The 16,648-nt window shown below is 41.3% G+C and overlaps 1 protein-coding gene across 10 annotated transcripts in view; it reads left to right on the forward strand.

The window, feature by feature from the left end:
* CEP192 (centrosomal protein 192) overlaps positions 1-16,648 on the forward strand; it is a 157,525-nt gene that overhangs the window by 125,737 nt on the left and 15,140 nt on the right. For 9 of the 10 annotated variants that reach the window (XM_025429599.3, XM_025429595.3, XM_025429598.3 and 6 more), the window contains 4 exons: positions 3,056-3,234; positions 3,826-3,949; positions 6,034-6,139; positions 6,605-6,809. In XM_025429599.3, coding sequence (XP_025285384.3) covers positions 3,056-3,234; positions 3,826-3,949; positions 6,034-6,139; positions 6,605-6,809 — 614 coding nt within the window. The remainder of the gene's footprint in view (positions 1-3,055; positions 3,235-3,825; positions 3,950-6,033; positions 6,140-6,604; positions 6,810-16,648) is intronic. The other variant, XR_007411689.1, reaches the window with a different exon arrangement.

The following is a 16,648-nucleotide window of genomic DNA, read 5'->3' on the forward strand; positions in this document are numbered from 1 at the left end:
AGAAACTGGGATGTAAATAGTAAGTGTCCTACTGCTTTTCAGGTGTTACTATTTCTAGGCCCCCTCAGTGGATAGAGCTAGGAAATATATATGCATTTATATATAAATCCATGTGTATCCAAACCTGTTTATAAATATCTTGAAATCATGAGCTTACACTGATATTTCCAATACTGAGAATCCTGGCTTCATTATCCCCAGTATATTTGCATTTACTCAATCCTCCTGTTTTTAACCAGTCTTCTTATCATATGGGCTGTTACCCTGACACAGTGTTGCCAACTCATACTGGCTGAGAGTTTTATGCAAATCCCAGCCACCAAATGAGAGCTCACACACCCACATGGGGCATCCCAACTCATCCTAGCTTGCCCTCTTCCGTATAGTTAAAAAATATATTAGAGTATAACTCAGAATATCCTATTAGTTTCAGATGTACATCATAGTGATTGGATATTTTTATACATTATGAAATGGTCCCCACACTAAGTCTAGTTACCCTCTGTTACCATACAAAGTTTTTGCACTATTATTGACTATATTCCCTTTGCTGTATATTACATCTTCATAATTTATTTATGACTAGAAGTTTGTACCACTTAATCCCTTTCACCTGTTTCACTCACACCCAGCTGCTCTCCCTGCCTCCTGTAACCAACAGCTTACTATATCTAAGAGTGTTACTGTTTTGTCTGTTCATTGGTTTTGTTTTTTAGATTCCACATGTAAATGAAATCATTACTTGTCTTCCTCTGTCTGACATATTTCACTTAGCATAATACCCTCTAGGTGCATGTTGTCACAAATGGGGTTAGATTTCATTCTTTCTTATGACTAATACCCAGCGGGTAGGTAAACCACATTTTTATCCATTCATTTATCATGGACATAGGTGCTTTGAAATCTTGACTATTTTAAATAATGCTGCAGTGAACATCAGGATGCAAGGCTCTCTTCAGATTGGTATTTTCATTTTCTTTGGATAAATACCTAGAGTAGAATTGCTGGGTCAAATATGCTAGGTTTATTTTTATTTTTTGAGGAAACTCCATACTATTTTCCACAGGGACTGTACGAGTTTGCATTCTAAATCCTCTGCTCATAGCCTGCTTTTAATCAGGCTATTTATTTTTTTGATACTGAGTTGTAGAAGTTATTTATCATTTGGATATTAACCTCTTATCAGATACTTGATTTGCAAGTATTCCCTCCCTTTCAGTAGGTTGCCTTTTTATTTTGATGATTTCCTTCACTGTACTAAAGCTAGTATCTGTCCTTCTCACATTATTCCAAAAACTTAAAGAGGAAGGAAGGCTTCTAAACTCATTTTATGAGGCCAACATTATCCTGATATGGAAACCAGGCAAAAACACTGTAAAAAAAGAAAAGTACAGGTCAATATCCTTGATGAACACGGATGCAAAAATCCTCAACAAAATATTAGCAACCTGAGTTCAATAATGTATTAAAATTAAAAGAATCACTATACTTTAAATGATAGTTCTTTTCTAAGATATTCAATCAAAGAATTAAAGGTCATAGTTACAGATGTTAAAAATTATCTTGAAAACCACTTAAATTGTGAGGAACTAGTTCTTAGGAAACTAAACAGCCAAGGAAGTAGCTTTATAATTTTTTTAAAATTGTTTCTCACTTTTGTTTGTTGCCTCCATTATATCTCTGTTCCTGGGGCAGTCTGATTGGAAAAGGAGCAGATAAGAGGGTGAGGAGAAGATTCCTCTGTTTGCTAAATGACTACTTTAAACAAAGATGGAGTTCTGCTGTATAGTAGGAAAATTTGGGCAATGCCCCAATGAACTTTAGTTAAATCATGTGCTTCTGTGATTATAAATTTCATTTGAATTACCAGTTTTTTGTAATCTAAAGCTAAACACTTCTAACACTTAATAAAAATCCCCTTAAACCTTATCAGCATTTCTTACCATAGTATTTTGCCCAGACCCTTTCTTTGGTGTTAGCATCATGAAACCATTTAAAAGTTAGAGATACAAAGAGTTTTGTTTTTACTGTGGAAGGAGCCTCGGTGTCCATCAAAAGATGAATGGATAAAGATGATGTGATATATGTGTACAATATTCAATATACAATATTGAATATACAATACACATATATTGTACAATATATGTGTACAATATTCCTCAGCCATTAGAAATGACAAATACCCACCATTTGCTTCGACATGGATAGAACTGGAGGGTATTATGCTGAGTGAAATAAGTCAGTCGGAGAAGGACAAACGTTATATGGTCTCATTGATTTGGGGAATATAAAAAATAGTGAAAGGGAATAAAGGGGAAAGGAGAAAAAATGAGTGGGAAATATCAGAAAGGGAGACAGAACATGAGAGACTCCTAACTCTGGGAAACGAACAAGGGATGGTAGAAAGGGAGGTGGACGGGGGGTGGGGGTGACTGGGTGATGGGCACTGAGGGGGGGGCACTTGATGGGATGAGCACTGGGTGTTATGCTGTATGTTGGCAAATTGAACTCCAATTAAAAAAATGTAAATAAATAAAAGACTTAGCATGGCAAAAAAAAAAGTTTTGTTTTTAAAAAATTCTTAATATTGGGTGGTTTTCCAATCTTTTAAGAGACTTAAGATGGCATGCTAAAGTCAAGACAGGAAAGAAATTACTGATGAAAGATTAGTATAACAATATTTGACCTATAATATATTTTTATTAAGAATTAATATTAATAACATTAAGAATACACAATGAAGAATTTTTCTTCCATGAGACATACATAGTATATTACATAATGCACTTTTAGTTTTATCCAAATGTTTTTAGACTTATGAAGAATTAATATAAAAATGTGACAAAGTCTGGCTTCTTTTTTATTAAGCAGAACATTATTATATTTAATACACAAATTCTGTACAACCAAAAAGTAAAAACCTCACAGTAAAATGTTGGTGAGAAACCATGGTATTTCCTTTGCAGTGTTTGGCAAATAGTTAACATCCTTAGTCATAAGCTTTTTATCATTTTTTATTTTTTTCATCTCCCCCTTTCTCTTTCTGTCTCTACAGTGAATCTGACAGTTCTGGGAAACATGGTGGCAATGTTTCTTTGGATGTTTTACCAGTTAAAGGTCCTCAAGGTTCTCCACTTCTTTCACAAGCCGCTTGCCCACCTCAAGATAAATCATCCTCCAGGGAAATGTGGACTGTCCAACCTGAACACTTGATTTTGATGGCCCCTTCTCCTTGTGAGTATATCAACAATACCACAACAGCAGTGCACTTTGGAAACCAAGGATGTACTCACTCTGATCCCATTGCTCATCTAGGAAATATACTTGAACTATATTCAAATGTGACCTACGGCTTATGCAGGTCCTCCCCTCCCCTACTGAGACCCACCTCACATTCATCCTGAGCACTGTCCAGCATAAGGCCATTGTCCTCATACCAAGCTCCCAGTTCTCTGTATGGCAGGGCTGCTCATCCATGGGCCCTTCCTCCTACCTCATCCCTCACCCCAAAGAACTCATTTGGTACTTGATGTCTTTTGCTCTTAACATTGACACAGTTGGTTCAGAGTAGGAACAAATCTAGATAAGACCCAAGATAAGACCAGTGGTAACAATTTCCAGATGTCCTTTTTTTCTCTTTGTTCAGTGTCTTTGTAGTTTAAAAATAAAATGGTCTTATTTTATAGGGATTTGAAATTCATATAAAGCAAAATTAAGTTGGTAGAATATTTAGGATTTGTTTTTACTGCTTATTAACACATGGAGTGTTCTGGTTTTTTCTCTCCACTAATACTAAACATAAGTTACATTTTATTTATCTGATAGGTGGTCTGGCAAAAACTGCACGTTTCCAGATTTTAAATAATTCCATTAGGTTACTAAAATTTGAGTTATACTGGCCGGCACATTGCCTTACAGTAACACCACAACATGGATTTATCCCACCAGAGTAAGTATGATTTCCCTTTCCTCCAGGTAGTATTCAGATGTTAGCATGGTGACTTTTGAAGGATCAAATATTTGCCATTTTAATTTATTCAGTAGAATTTTATCATATGCTCCCTGTGCGGAGCTCCATGTGGTTTTGTGGGACTACAGTGTCATTCAAGGCTCATGCTCCTTAGCAGAGTAGAGCCCATGTCCACAGAACTTACGGTGTATACAGCCTAAAAGGGTTAAGGGACATGAATAAGGTGGGAAAGATTTCCTGGAATGGAAAACATCAGATTGTGCAGATTTATTACTCTGTGTAGCAAATTACAAAGCAAGGGATGTGACTGAGCAGATAATGAAGGATGGTGGTTTTTAAGGCCCAGATGGTTCTGTCCTTCATTGCCCTGGGTTTGGCTCAACTTATTCTGCTGGTTTTGTCTAAGGGACATTTTATAGACAAAGCTTCCTGACTTTTAATATGTCTGAATCTTACCTAGCTCGCTATGTTTTACAAATAGTATTCTAAGAAGGAAGTCTTGGGGACCAAATACTGATAAGCAGCTGTCCTCTCTGTGCAGCTTAATTATTGATAGGAGCTGCAGTTCTGCAGCTTTCCAGGGGCTTCATCTGGGTTGGCACAGAGCATTCTGAAAGTTACTTCCTATTTGGGAATGGCAACTTTGCAGAAGAGCAACATGAAGTTTATTTACTTTTGCAAAGTGATGAAGTGTCCATTTAAGGAGAGTTCAGTTGGTTAATACTGACTTAAGGTATGGTTAAGCATAGTCCGGGGAAATATTCCTAGGAGCAATCTATTAAACATTTACTAATTAATGGTTGAAAAGATAGGGAAATTATAGAACAGATTGTTCCACAAATTACTTTTAATATCCCCCCACATACTTAGCTATTAGCAAAGGAAAATACTCTTGCTCTGCCATTTTCTAAAGATTTTATTTATTTGAAAGAGAGAGCGGGGATCCCTGGGTGGCGCAGCAGTTTGGTGCCTGCCTTTGGCCCAGGGCGCGATCCTGGAGACCCGGGATCGAATCCCACGTCGGGCTCCCGGTGCATGGAGCCTGCTTCTCTCTCTGCCTGTGTCTCTGCCCCCCCCCCCCGACTATCATAAATAAATAAAAATTAAAAAAAAAAAAAAAGAGAGCGAGCATGAACAGTGCAAGAGTAGCAGAGGAAGAAGGGAGAAGCTGGGCTGAGCCAGGAGCCCAACATGGGGCTCAGTCCAGAACCCTGAGACCATGACCTGAGCCAAAGGCAAATGCTTAACCATCCGAGCCACTCAGGTGCCCTTGCTCTGCCATTTTTGACATGTGTGCCAAAGTGTCTTTTGTAACTAGTTGTTTCTTCTGAGTCACAAATCTGATTATGTTGTCCACATTTAAAAGTCGTCTTTGAGGGCAGCCCGGGTGGCTCAGGGGTTTAGCGCCTCCTTCAGCCCAGGGTGTGATCCTGGAGACCTGGGATCAAGTCCCACATCGGGCTCCCTGCATGGAGCCTGCTTCTCCCTCTGCCTGTGTCTCTGCCCCCCCCCCCCCCCCCGTGTCTCTCGTGAATAAATAAATTTTTTTAAAAATCTTTAAAAAAAAAAAAAAGTTTTCTTTGACATTCCATAGCTCTTGAGGAGAACGATGAGCATGGAAAGTTTTAGCAATTCGGTAAAAAAGTCTTTATTTTCTTTTCCACCCCACTTTTTCTTCCAGTTTCCTTTCCAGCTCTTTCATTCTCTTTGTACTGTGACTATATCATTCTTTATTATCAAGTGGCTGAGAGCTTTTGTATATTGGTCTTTCGGTCCAGAAATTTTTTTTCTGAATTGCTTTTAAATGATATTTCTATGGTATGGTCTGTTTTCACATGAGTTTTCCCCTTAGGTTCATGGTTTTATGCCACTTGACTTTTTGTTAGTCACTGAGTTTAGGGGTGATGTAGAAGCAGACATGTATGGGATCTCACCTCTTGTCTGTTCTTTATTAGCAACAAGGAAAGAGTTGTTCATTGATAAAATGTATTTATAATTCTTGTGGTTATTGCTATTAAAGTATGGGGTATTCTTGTTTTTTATTACTGAATTCTTTTTTTTAGGAGTAAGCTACAAATTCTAGTGAGTCCTAATTCCTCTTTATCCACAAAACATTCAATGTTTCCATGGAGTGGTTTCATCTATATACATTGTGACAATGGACAGAAGGTACTTTGTTTTTTTAAGCAACATTCTTCCTATTTTGCAGCTTAAGTGTCATTATCCTTACTGGCCTTAGTATTTCAGACATGAAATGAAGGGGCCTGTTCTTTCAGCCCAGCTAGACTTATTCAGATGGAGAAGTTAGCACAGGGTTTTCCTGTTAGTGATCTGAACAATTCTCCTGGGTAGGGGCATGAATAGAAAGTGGAGCCTAGAAACCATTATTAATTTGCAAAATCTGCTTTAAAAAAGAAGAGAGTTGGGAGAGAGAGGTGAGAGTCACAGATTTACTTTGAGGTTTTTTTGTTTTTTGTTTTTTGTTTTTTACTTTGAGATCTAAATAAACTTCCTCTTCCTCCATGTTTCATTTGTTTGGCATTACTTTTCTCCACCATGTTTCAAAAATCAGAATTTTTTCTTTAAAATGATAGCTCCACTTGTGTCTTATCTCCTTTATTTGGCTCCTTTCAGAAAGTTGTGAAAGTTCAAATTCGAGAAGACTTGACCCAGAAAGAACTTACTCATTTGGCCTCCAGCTCATTTGGAATCCTTTCCCCAGAAACTGATCCTTCTGTTAGTCATCTGGTGAAGCCGATGACAAAACCACCTTCCACAAAAGTTGAAATAAGAAATAAGACTGTTACTTTTCCTGCAACAGAACCTGGTGAAACTTCAGGTGTGGTATCACAAGGATATACAGTTCAAATGGCCACTGATCTGTTGACTCTAACACTCTGTTCTTAGTGACCCTTATTGGGATAAATAAGGGATAGGGATCAAATTGTCCCCTCTTTCGGGAGAGACTCAGGTGGTCCTTGGCAGTCATTTCAGTGACAGGCCAGATTTGGGGCAGTCTAAAAATTGAAAAATGTTTAAGAACTGTTTATGTTCCAGGAATCTCAGATTCTCGCTGGTCAGAACCATCCCTCCCCAGCTCTCACTTGTCTTTTACCAGAGCTGCTAGTAAGTTAGCAGCAGAAGAAAAGAAGAAAGAGGGGAAAACTTGGTTCTGCCCCTCACTAGTGAGACTTGAGGCGCTACAGAGGCTAAATGGATAGACTCAGTTTCCCCATTTGCAAAATGTCCATCATAATTGACTCGTCTCACAGAGGGCTTTGAGAGATAAATGAAATAATACATATAAAGCACTTGGCATAGTGTGTGTCACCTAGTAGGCCCTCAGTATTGCTAGTACTCCCCCAGCGTCCAGAGAATACGGCATTTGCATTTCCTCCCTCCCACCTCCCTCCCAGTGATGGCTCAGTCTGCATGACTGGGATTGGAAAGGGTTTACGCCTTCTGTCACCTGGCCCTCACGACATGCCTCTCCCACTGGCTGTCTTGCACTCATGCTCAGTTTCCACTGCCTGTCAAGCCAGTCCGTTGCGGGTTATCACCCATCCCCTCGCTCCATCGTCCCCACTCACATCCTCTGAGTTCCAGCGGCTCTCTGGCCTCAGTCAGACATCCAGGCCACTCTCCAGCACCCCAGCCTGGGCTGCCTGGGCTTGAATTCTGTGGTCTGTCTCTGAAATCACTGCCTTAGGAGCATTCTTAACTGCCGTGTGCCCTTCCCTCTGCATTCCTGCCTGGTGAGGTTCCAGGCCTTATTAGACCAGCTGTCTACCAGCTTCGGGTCTGTACTGGAGCAGCACAGCACTGCTGCAGGAAACTCTGCCTATTCCCACAAATTTGTCATCTCTGCTCTCAGATGCCGCTCAGCACCAATCTTTACTAGCAGCCCTCTTTGTTTGCTAGACTCATTTGACAGCTTCTCTCCTTTTTTTTTTTTTTTTTGTTTAATATATGTATATATTTTTATTGGAGTTCAATTTGCCAGCGTATAGTATCTATAACACCCATTGCTCAACCTGTCAAGTGCCCCTCTCAGTGCCCGTCACCCAGTCACCCCATCCCCCCACCCACCTCCCCTTCCACTACCCCTTGTTAGGAGTCTTATCCCAGAGTTAGGAGTCTGACCCTCTGATTTTTCCCACTCATTTTCTCTCTTTTCCCCTATAATCCCAATCACTATTTTTTATATTCTCTGTATGAATGAAACCATATAATGTTTGTCCTTCTCTGATTGACTTACTTCACTCAGCATAATACCCTCCAGAACCATCCACATCGAAGCAAATAGTGCGTATGCGTCCTTTCTGATGGCTGAGTAATATTCCATTGTATACATAGACCACAGCTTCTTTATCCATTCATCTGTCAGGGGACACCGAGGCTCTTTCCACAGTTTGGCTCATGTGGACATTGCTGCTGTGAACACTGGGGTGCAGGTGTCCTGCCGTTTCACTGCATCTATATCTTTGGGGTAAATCCCCAGCAGTGCAATTGCTTGGTCATAGGATAGCTCTAATTTTAACTCTTTGAGGAACTTCCACACAGTTTTCTAGGGTGGCTGCACCAATTCACATTCCCACCAACAGTGCAAGAGGGTTCCCCTTTCTCCACATCCTCTCCAGTATTTGTTGTTTCCTGTCTTGTTAATTTTCACCCTTCTCACTGGTGTGAGGTGGGATCTCATTGTGGTTTTCATTTGTATTTCCCTGATGGCAAGTGATGCGCAGAGCATTTTCTCATGTGCTTGTTGGCCATGTCTATGTCATCTTTGGTGAAATTTCTGTTCCTCTCTTTTGCCCATTTCATGATTGGATTTTTTGTTTCTTGGGTGTTGAGTTTAAGAAGTTCTTTATAGATGTTGGATACCAGCCCTTTATCTGATCTGTCATTTGCAAATATCTACTCCCAATCTGTAGGCTTTTAGTTTTGTTGACTGTTTCTTTTGCTGTGCAGAAGCTTTATCTTAAGTCCCAGTAGTTCATTTTTGCTTTAGTTTCCCTTGCCTTCATAGAAGTATCCTGCAAGAAGTTGCTGTGACCAAGTTCAAAATGGGTGCTGCCTGTGTTCTCCTCTAAGATTTTGATGGAATCTTGTCTCAAATTTAGATCTCGCATCCATTTTGAGTTTCTCTTTGTGTCTGGTGTAAGAGAATGGTCTAGTTTCATTTTTCCACATGTGGCTGTCCATTTTTCCCAGCACCATTTATTGAAGAGACTGTCCTTTTTCCAGTGGATAGTCTTTCCTGCTTTGTTGAATATTAGTTGACCATAGAGTTGAGGGCCCATCTGGGTTCTCTGTTCTGTTCCATTGAAATGTGTGTCTGTTTTTGTGCCAGTACACATGGTCTTGATGATCACAGCTTTGTAGTACAACTTGATATCCAGCATTGTGATGGCCCCGGCTCTGGTTTTCTTTTTCAATATCCCCTGACTATTCAGGGTCTTTTCTGATTCCACACAAATCTTAAGATTATTAGTTCCAACTCTGTGAAGAAAGTCCATGGTATTTTGATAAGGATTGCATTGAATGTGTAAGTTGCCCTGGGTAGCATAGACACTATCACAATATTCATCTAATCCGTGAGCATGGTATATTTTTCCATCTCTTTGTGTCTTCCTCAATTTCTTTCAGAAGTGTTCTGTAGTTTTTAGGGTATAGGTCCTTTACCTCTTTGGTTAGGTTTATTCCTAGGTATCTTCTACTTTTGGGTGTAATTAGAAATGTAATTGACTCCTTAATTTCTTTCTTTAGTCTCATTGTTAGTGTATAGATATGCCACTGATTTCTGGGCACTGATTTTGTAACCTGCCACACTGCTGACTCGCTATATGAGTTCTAGCAATCTTGGGGTGGAGTCTTTTGGGTTTTGTATGTACAGTATCATGTCACCTGTGAAGAGGAAGAATTTGACTTTTTCTTGGCCAATTTAAATGCCTTTTATTTCTCTTTGTTGTCTGATTGCTGAGGCTAGGATTTCTAATACTGTTGAATGAGTGAGAGTGGACATCCCTGTTGTGTTCCTGATCTTAGGGGGAAAGGCTCTCAGTGTTTCGCCCTTGAGAATGATACTCACTTTGGACTTTTCATAGATGGCTTTTAAGATACTGAGGAAAGTCCCTCTATCCCTACACTCTGAAGAGTTTTGATCAGGAATGGAGGCTGTATTTTGTCAAATGCTTTTTCTGCGTCTATTGTCTTTTCTCTTGTTGATATGATCTATCACATCAATTGTTTTTACGAGTGTTGAACTACCCTTGCATTCTGGGAATAAATCCCACTTGCTCATGGTGAATAATCTTCTTAATGTACTGTTGGATCCTATTGGCTAGTCTCTTGAGAGAATTTTTGCATCTGTGTTCATCAGGGTTATTGGTCCATAATTTCTCTATTTGGTGGGGTCTTTGGTTTTAGAATTAAGGTGATGCTGGCCTCATAAAATGAGTTTGGAAGTATTGTGTCCCTTTCTACTCTGTGGAACACCTTTAGTAGAATAGGTATTATTTCTTCTTGAAACATTTGCTAGAATTCCCCTGGGAAGCAGTCTGGCTCTGCACTTTTGTGTCTGGGAGGTTTTTGATGACTGCTTCAATTTCCTCCTTGGTTATTGGCCTGTTCAAGTTTTCTACTTCTTCCTGTTCCAGTTTTGGTAACTTGTGGTTTTCCAGAAATGAGTCCATTTTTTCTGAATTGCCTAATTTATTGGTGTTTAGCTGCTCATAATACTTTTTTCTTTTTTTAAAGATTTTATTTATTTATTCATGAGAGACAGAGAGGGGGAGAGAGAGAGGCAGAGACACAGACAGAGGGAACAGGCTCTACACAGGGAGCCCCACGTGGGACTCAATCCCAGGTCCCCAGGATCAGGCCCTGGACTGAAGGTGGCACTAAACTGCTGGACCACCTGGGCTGCCCTCATAATACTTCTTAAAAATCATTTGTATTTCCTTGGTATTGGTTGTGATCTCTCTCTTTCATTCATGATTTTATTTGTGTCTTTTTTCTTTTTAATTAATAAGGGTGGCTAATGGTTTATCTTATGAATTTTTTCAAAGAACTAACTCCTGGTTTTGTTGATCTGTTCTACAGTTCTTCTGGTCTCTATTTCATTGAGTTCTGCTCAAATCATTATTATCTCCCTTCTTCTGCTTGGTGTAGGCTTTATTTCCTGTTCTTTCTCCAGTTCCTATAGGTGTGAGGTTAGCTTGTGTATTTGAGTCTTTTCCAGTTTTTTGAGGGATGCTTATATTGTGATGTATTTCAATCTTAGGACTGCTTTTGCTGTATCCCAAAGATTTTGAACAGCTGTATCTTCATTTTCATTAGTTTCCATGAATCTTTTTAATTCCTCTCTAATTTCCTGGTTGACCCGTTCATCTTTTAGTAGGATGCTCTTTAACCTCCACGTGTCTGAGTTTCTTCCAAGTTTCTTCTTGTGATTAAGTTCAAGTTTCAAAGCATTGTGGTCTGAAAATCTGCAGAGGACAATCCCAATCTTTTGGTATCGGTTGAGACCTGATTTGTGACCCAGTATGTGTTCTATCCTAGGGAAAGTTCCATGTGCACTTGAGAAGAAAGTGTATTCAGTTGCGTTCAGATGGAAAGTTCTGTATATATCTGTGAAATCCATCTGGTCCAGTGTATCATTTAAGCCCCTTGTTTCTTTGGTGATATTGTGCTTAGAAAATCTGTCAATGGGCAGCCCCGGTGGCACAGTGGTTTAGCGCCGCCTGCAGCCTAGGGTGTGATCCTGGAGACCCTGGATCAAGTCCCACGTCAGGCTCCCTGCATGGAGCCTGCTTCTCCCTCTGCCTGTGTCTCTGCCCCGCTCTCTCTCTCTCTCTCTCTCTGTGTGTGTGTGTGTGTGTGTCTATGAATAAATAAATAAATTATCTTTAAAAAAATAAAAAAGAAAAAAAATCTGTTACTTGCAGAAAGCGCCATGTTGAAGTCTCCTACATCCAGTGTATTATTATCTGAGTATGTCTTTACTTTGGTTATTAATTGATATACTGGGCAGCTCCCACATTAGTGGCATAAATATTCATGATTGTTAGGTCTTCTCGTTTGATAGGCCCTTTAAACATGATATAGTGTCCCTCTTCATCTCTTACTACAGTCTTTGGGATAAACTTTAATTTATCTGATATGAGGACTGCTACCCCAGCTTTCTTTTGAGGACCATTTGAATGGTAAATGGTTCTCCAACCTTTCAATTTCTGGCTGGAGGTGTCCTTAGGTCTCAAATGAGTCTCTTGTAGACAGCAAACAGATGGGTCTTGCTTTTTTATCCAGTTTGAAACCCTGCATCTTTTGATGGGATCATTTAACCCGTTCACGTTCAGAGCAACTATTGAAAGATATGAATTTAGTGTCATTGTAATACTTATTCAGTCCCTGTTTTGGTGGATTGTTTCTTTGGGCTCTCTCCTTTTTTTTTACAGGGTTCCCCTTAATATTTCTTGCAGAACCGGTTTGTGGTCACATATTTTTCAGTTTCTGCCTATCCTGGAAGCTCTTTATGTCTTGTTCTATTCCGAATGACAGCTGGATAAAGTATCCTTGGTAGCATGTTCTTCTCATTTAGTACCCTGAATATATCATGCCACCACTTCTGGCCCGCCAGGCCTCTGTGGAGAGGTCTGCTATAATTTGATACTTCTCCCCATATTAGTTAAGCATCTCTTGTCTATCACTTCTTTAAGGATTTTCTCTTTATCTTTGGAATTTCTAAGTTTCACTGTTAAATGTTGAGGTGTTCAATGGTTTTTATTGATTTTTGGGGAGGGGGGAGCCCTCTATCTCCTGGATCTGAGTGCCTGTTTCCTTCCCCAGATTTGGGAAGTTCTCAGCTATGATTTGTTCAAATATGCTTTCTGACCCTCTGTCCCTCTCGGCCTCTTTTGTATCCCCAATTATATGTAAATTCTTCCTTCTTAAGCCATCATTTATTTCCTTTAACCTTTCCTCATGGGCTCTTGTTTTTCTCTTTTTCCTCAGTTTCTTTCCTTGCCATCAACTTGTCTTCTGTGTTGCTCACTCTGTCTTCCACCTCATTAACCCTAGTAGTTAGGACATCCAGTGTGGATTGCAAATCATTTAATTTTTAATTTCGGCCTGATTAGATCTAAATTCTGCAATCCTGAAGTCTCTAGAATCCTTTATTATTTTTTCCAGAGCCATCAGTAGCTTTATAATTGTGCTTCTAAATTGGCTTTCTGACATCGAATTGTAATCCATATGCTGTAGCTCTGTGGCAGAGATTACTGTTTCTGATTCTTACTTTTGTGGGAAGTTCTTCCTTCTAGTCATTTTGCTCTGTGCAAAGTGGCTGTATGAGCAGGCTGAGTCAAGAATATCAACGATGACCTAAGTAAATTTCATCCTAGATGATTCTGACAAGATCAAAGACTAGAAAATGATTAAGATCAGAACAAAATAAAAAGGACTACTAAAGTGATAAATTTTAAAACAAGTAGTGAAAAGTAAAAGGCCAAGAATCCCCCAAAAAAGAAAAAAAGAAGAGCAGAAAGCAAAAGTAAAGAGGAAAAAAGGGAAAAAGATACGCAAAAAAAAAAAAAAAGAAAAAGGAGGGGGTCTGGGAGATGGTGGTGGTGAAGAAGTGGTAGTGGAGGGAGAATGTAGTCTACCTGAGGGGTCCTAGAGGGTGATCCTCTTGGTTCTGAGTATATTTTGTTCTCTATGGTAGAGGATGCTCAGTCCCAAATTTATATAAACCAATACTTGTAGAAGGCCCCAACATTGACCACCAAAACATAAACAAGATAAAAGAGGGGGGCAGAATGGGAATGAAGAGAGAATATAATCTCACCAAATGAACCAGCCCGGTATACCATTTGGTTCTGGGTGCATGTTGGTCATGTTTTAGAAGGTATTAACTTCTACCATTGTAATACAAAATGAGGCAGATAAAAACAAAAAAACAGAAAACAAAACCTGCATCTTGTATATCTCCCAAAATTAAATTGAGTATGTTGAAGGGAATGTAGAAGTGGAAAATAGATCTATAATCTATTATAGATTATAAATAGATCTATAATTGTGTAGAAATATGAAAGTCAAAAAGGAAGAAACTTAAAAATGAAGAGGTGGTAAAATATTACAGTTAAGGTTGGAAAAGAGAAAAAATACCGGAAATTTTTAGTCTGATATAAAAACGAGTTGTACTGGGAAAAGGGAAAAAAAGGAAGGTACCCTCTAGTTCTATATACTATAAATCCCTCGACTCCCCCTAGAGCTTTCCAGCGCTGCTCGGTCTAGGACTTGCTCTTCCTCTGTCCTTCCAGCTGGTCTCTGGGGAGGGGCTTACTGTGCTGATTCTCAGGTGTGTGCACCTGGGGGAGATCCCCGCCCCCCCCCCCCATCGGGTGCCGGCTCAGTGGGAGCTGTTTACCCAATGAGTCCCCTGTCCCCTGGCAGCCCCGCCCCTCCCAAGCACAGGGTGACACCAGGAGGAACAACCACACTGGCAGCAGCCAGGTCCTGACCTGGAGTCAGCTCCCCGCGGGTAACTACCCTAGTCTCCCAGTCCACACTGGCCTGGATGCTCCGGTGGTGGGGGTCGCTGACCTGCACAGCTCCGGGGCGCCCAGCGGCAGGAGAGTTCCCTGTCCTATGCAGTCCCCCTTCTACCTGTCCCGGGGGGGAGCACAGGATGGTGGGCTGTGTCCCAGCGCCCTGGGATCCGGGGCCTGTGCTGCTGGAATCGTGCTCCCGGGGCCTCCAAAGGCAACAGGATGCAGCTCCTTTGATTAGCTACCCACCTAATCGATTGGCTTCTCCAGAGGCCCTGAAGGGTTTGGTCCAGTTTGTGGTGCATTTCTCCCTCCCACCCCCCTCAGGCACACTTCCTGTTAGTGACTCAGGAAACTGGTGGCTTCACTGCCCCTCCTGCGATTCTGCCCAATTTTTCTGATATGCGCTTTTTCGTCTGGGAAGAATCTGGTGTGGATTTTTAAAGTTCCTGCATCTCGGGATCCCTGGGTGGCGCAGAGGTTTAGCGCCTGCCTTTGGCCCAGGGCGCGATCCTGGAGACCCGGGATCGAGTCCCACGTTGGGCTCCCGGTGCATGGAGCCTGCTTCTCCCCCTGCCTGTGTCTCTGCCTCTCTCTCTCTCTCTCTCTCTCTCTCTCTCTCTCTGACTATCATAAATTTAAAAAAATAAAATTAAAAAAATATAAAGTTTTTTTAAACATAAAAAATAAACTTCCTGCATCTTAGGACTGGGCTTGCCTGTCCTGGAGGCTTTTGCCGCCCGGCCTTAGCCCGGCTCCTCACGGGGCCCCTCCCCGACTTGATTCTTTTTTTATTTTTTCCCTTCCTTCCTACCTTGTTAGAAGCGAAAACCCTTCTCTCTGTAGCGTTCCGGGTGCTCTCTCTTTAAATCTCAGGTCGAATTCATAGGTATTCAGGATGGCTTGAGATTTATCTAGGTAGTTGGTGGGGCCAGGTGAGTTGAGGACCCCTCCTCTTTTGCCATCTTGCCCCCTATTTGACAGCTTCTCTCTTCTCAGTGCCCCTCCCCTACTCCTACTCTTGCTCTTGCGAGCTCTTCAACTCTGCCTCACACATCATTGCAAATATAAAGGCCATTAGGCTAAATCCAAGGCTTCCACTTCCATCTCTGGCAAACCCTTCTGCTTGGAATCCAGGCCCATCTCTTCATGCCTTCTCGGGCGCTTCCTCCTCGCTTTCTCTCTCCGGTGTCCTCAGTTTCCTCCCTCTGTTGTTGCCTTTCCATTGGCACACAATTCCCTCTGCTATCACCTGTTTAAGGAATGCCTTCCTTGACCCCATGACTTCTTGCTGCTCTCCCTGCTTCCTCAACACCCCTCCCTCGTGGAAAGATTGTGCTCCCTGCTTTTATTTCCTCAGGCCGTAACTGAGCTGGTGCTACCACCTCGCCCTTACCTGCTATCGGGGTCACTGAAAAGGGAGTGTCTCTTCTGTGGGCCTTTGTTAATTTGACCTCTCAACACTGGTGGCCACTCCTTCCTCCTTGGACTGTTTGCTCCTTGCACCTCTCCTGGTTTTCCCTGCCTCACTTGCTCCTTCTCAGATTTCCTTGATGACTCTTCTTCCTGGGCCTGCCTGTGTCCTCTTCTTTCTCTCTGATCTCCCTGCACCCTGCCCAGCTTCTGCGTGTTGGCGTCTCACAAAAAGAACTCGTTTTACCCATGAAACCTGCCTCTCCTCCCGCCCACCCTATGTGATCAAGTGGCACCACTGTCTGTCTGTTAAGCCAAATCCCTGGAAGTTATTCACTCTTTCCTCCCCTCCTCCTCCCATATACTCCACTAGCAAGTCCTTTGCGGTCTGTTTTCTCAATGGATCCCCTGTCTGCCTGCTGTTTTTCCTCCCACTGTAATGATTCAGGCCTGCTGCAGACCACCCCACATGCCCCCTTTCAACCCAACTGCTGCTGTGGCATCTTACCAGGGCTCCTCATCCATTCCAACTCCCTAGCAGTGTCTCTTCTCCACAGCAGCCAGTAACTCTTTAAACATGTAAATCATCTTATAGCTCCCTTTTCATTAGCCCTTCGTTTTTTATTCTGTTAGAAAATATTGTAAATTTCCATTGGGCTCCTCTGGGGATCTCATGAGTGTATTTTTCCTCTATGATGAGGTAATTACTCATTGT

This window comes from Canis lupus, chromosome 7 (assembly GCF_003254725.2).
Source record: "Canis lupus dingo isolate Sandy chromosome 7, ASM325472v2, whole genome shotgun sequence".
NCBI lineage: Eukaryota > Metazoa > Chordata > Mammalia > Carnivora > Canidae > Canis > Canis lupus.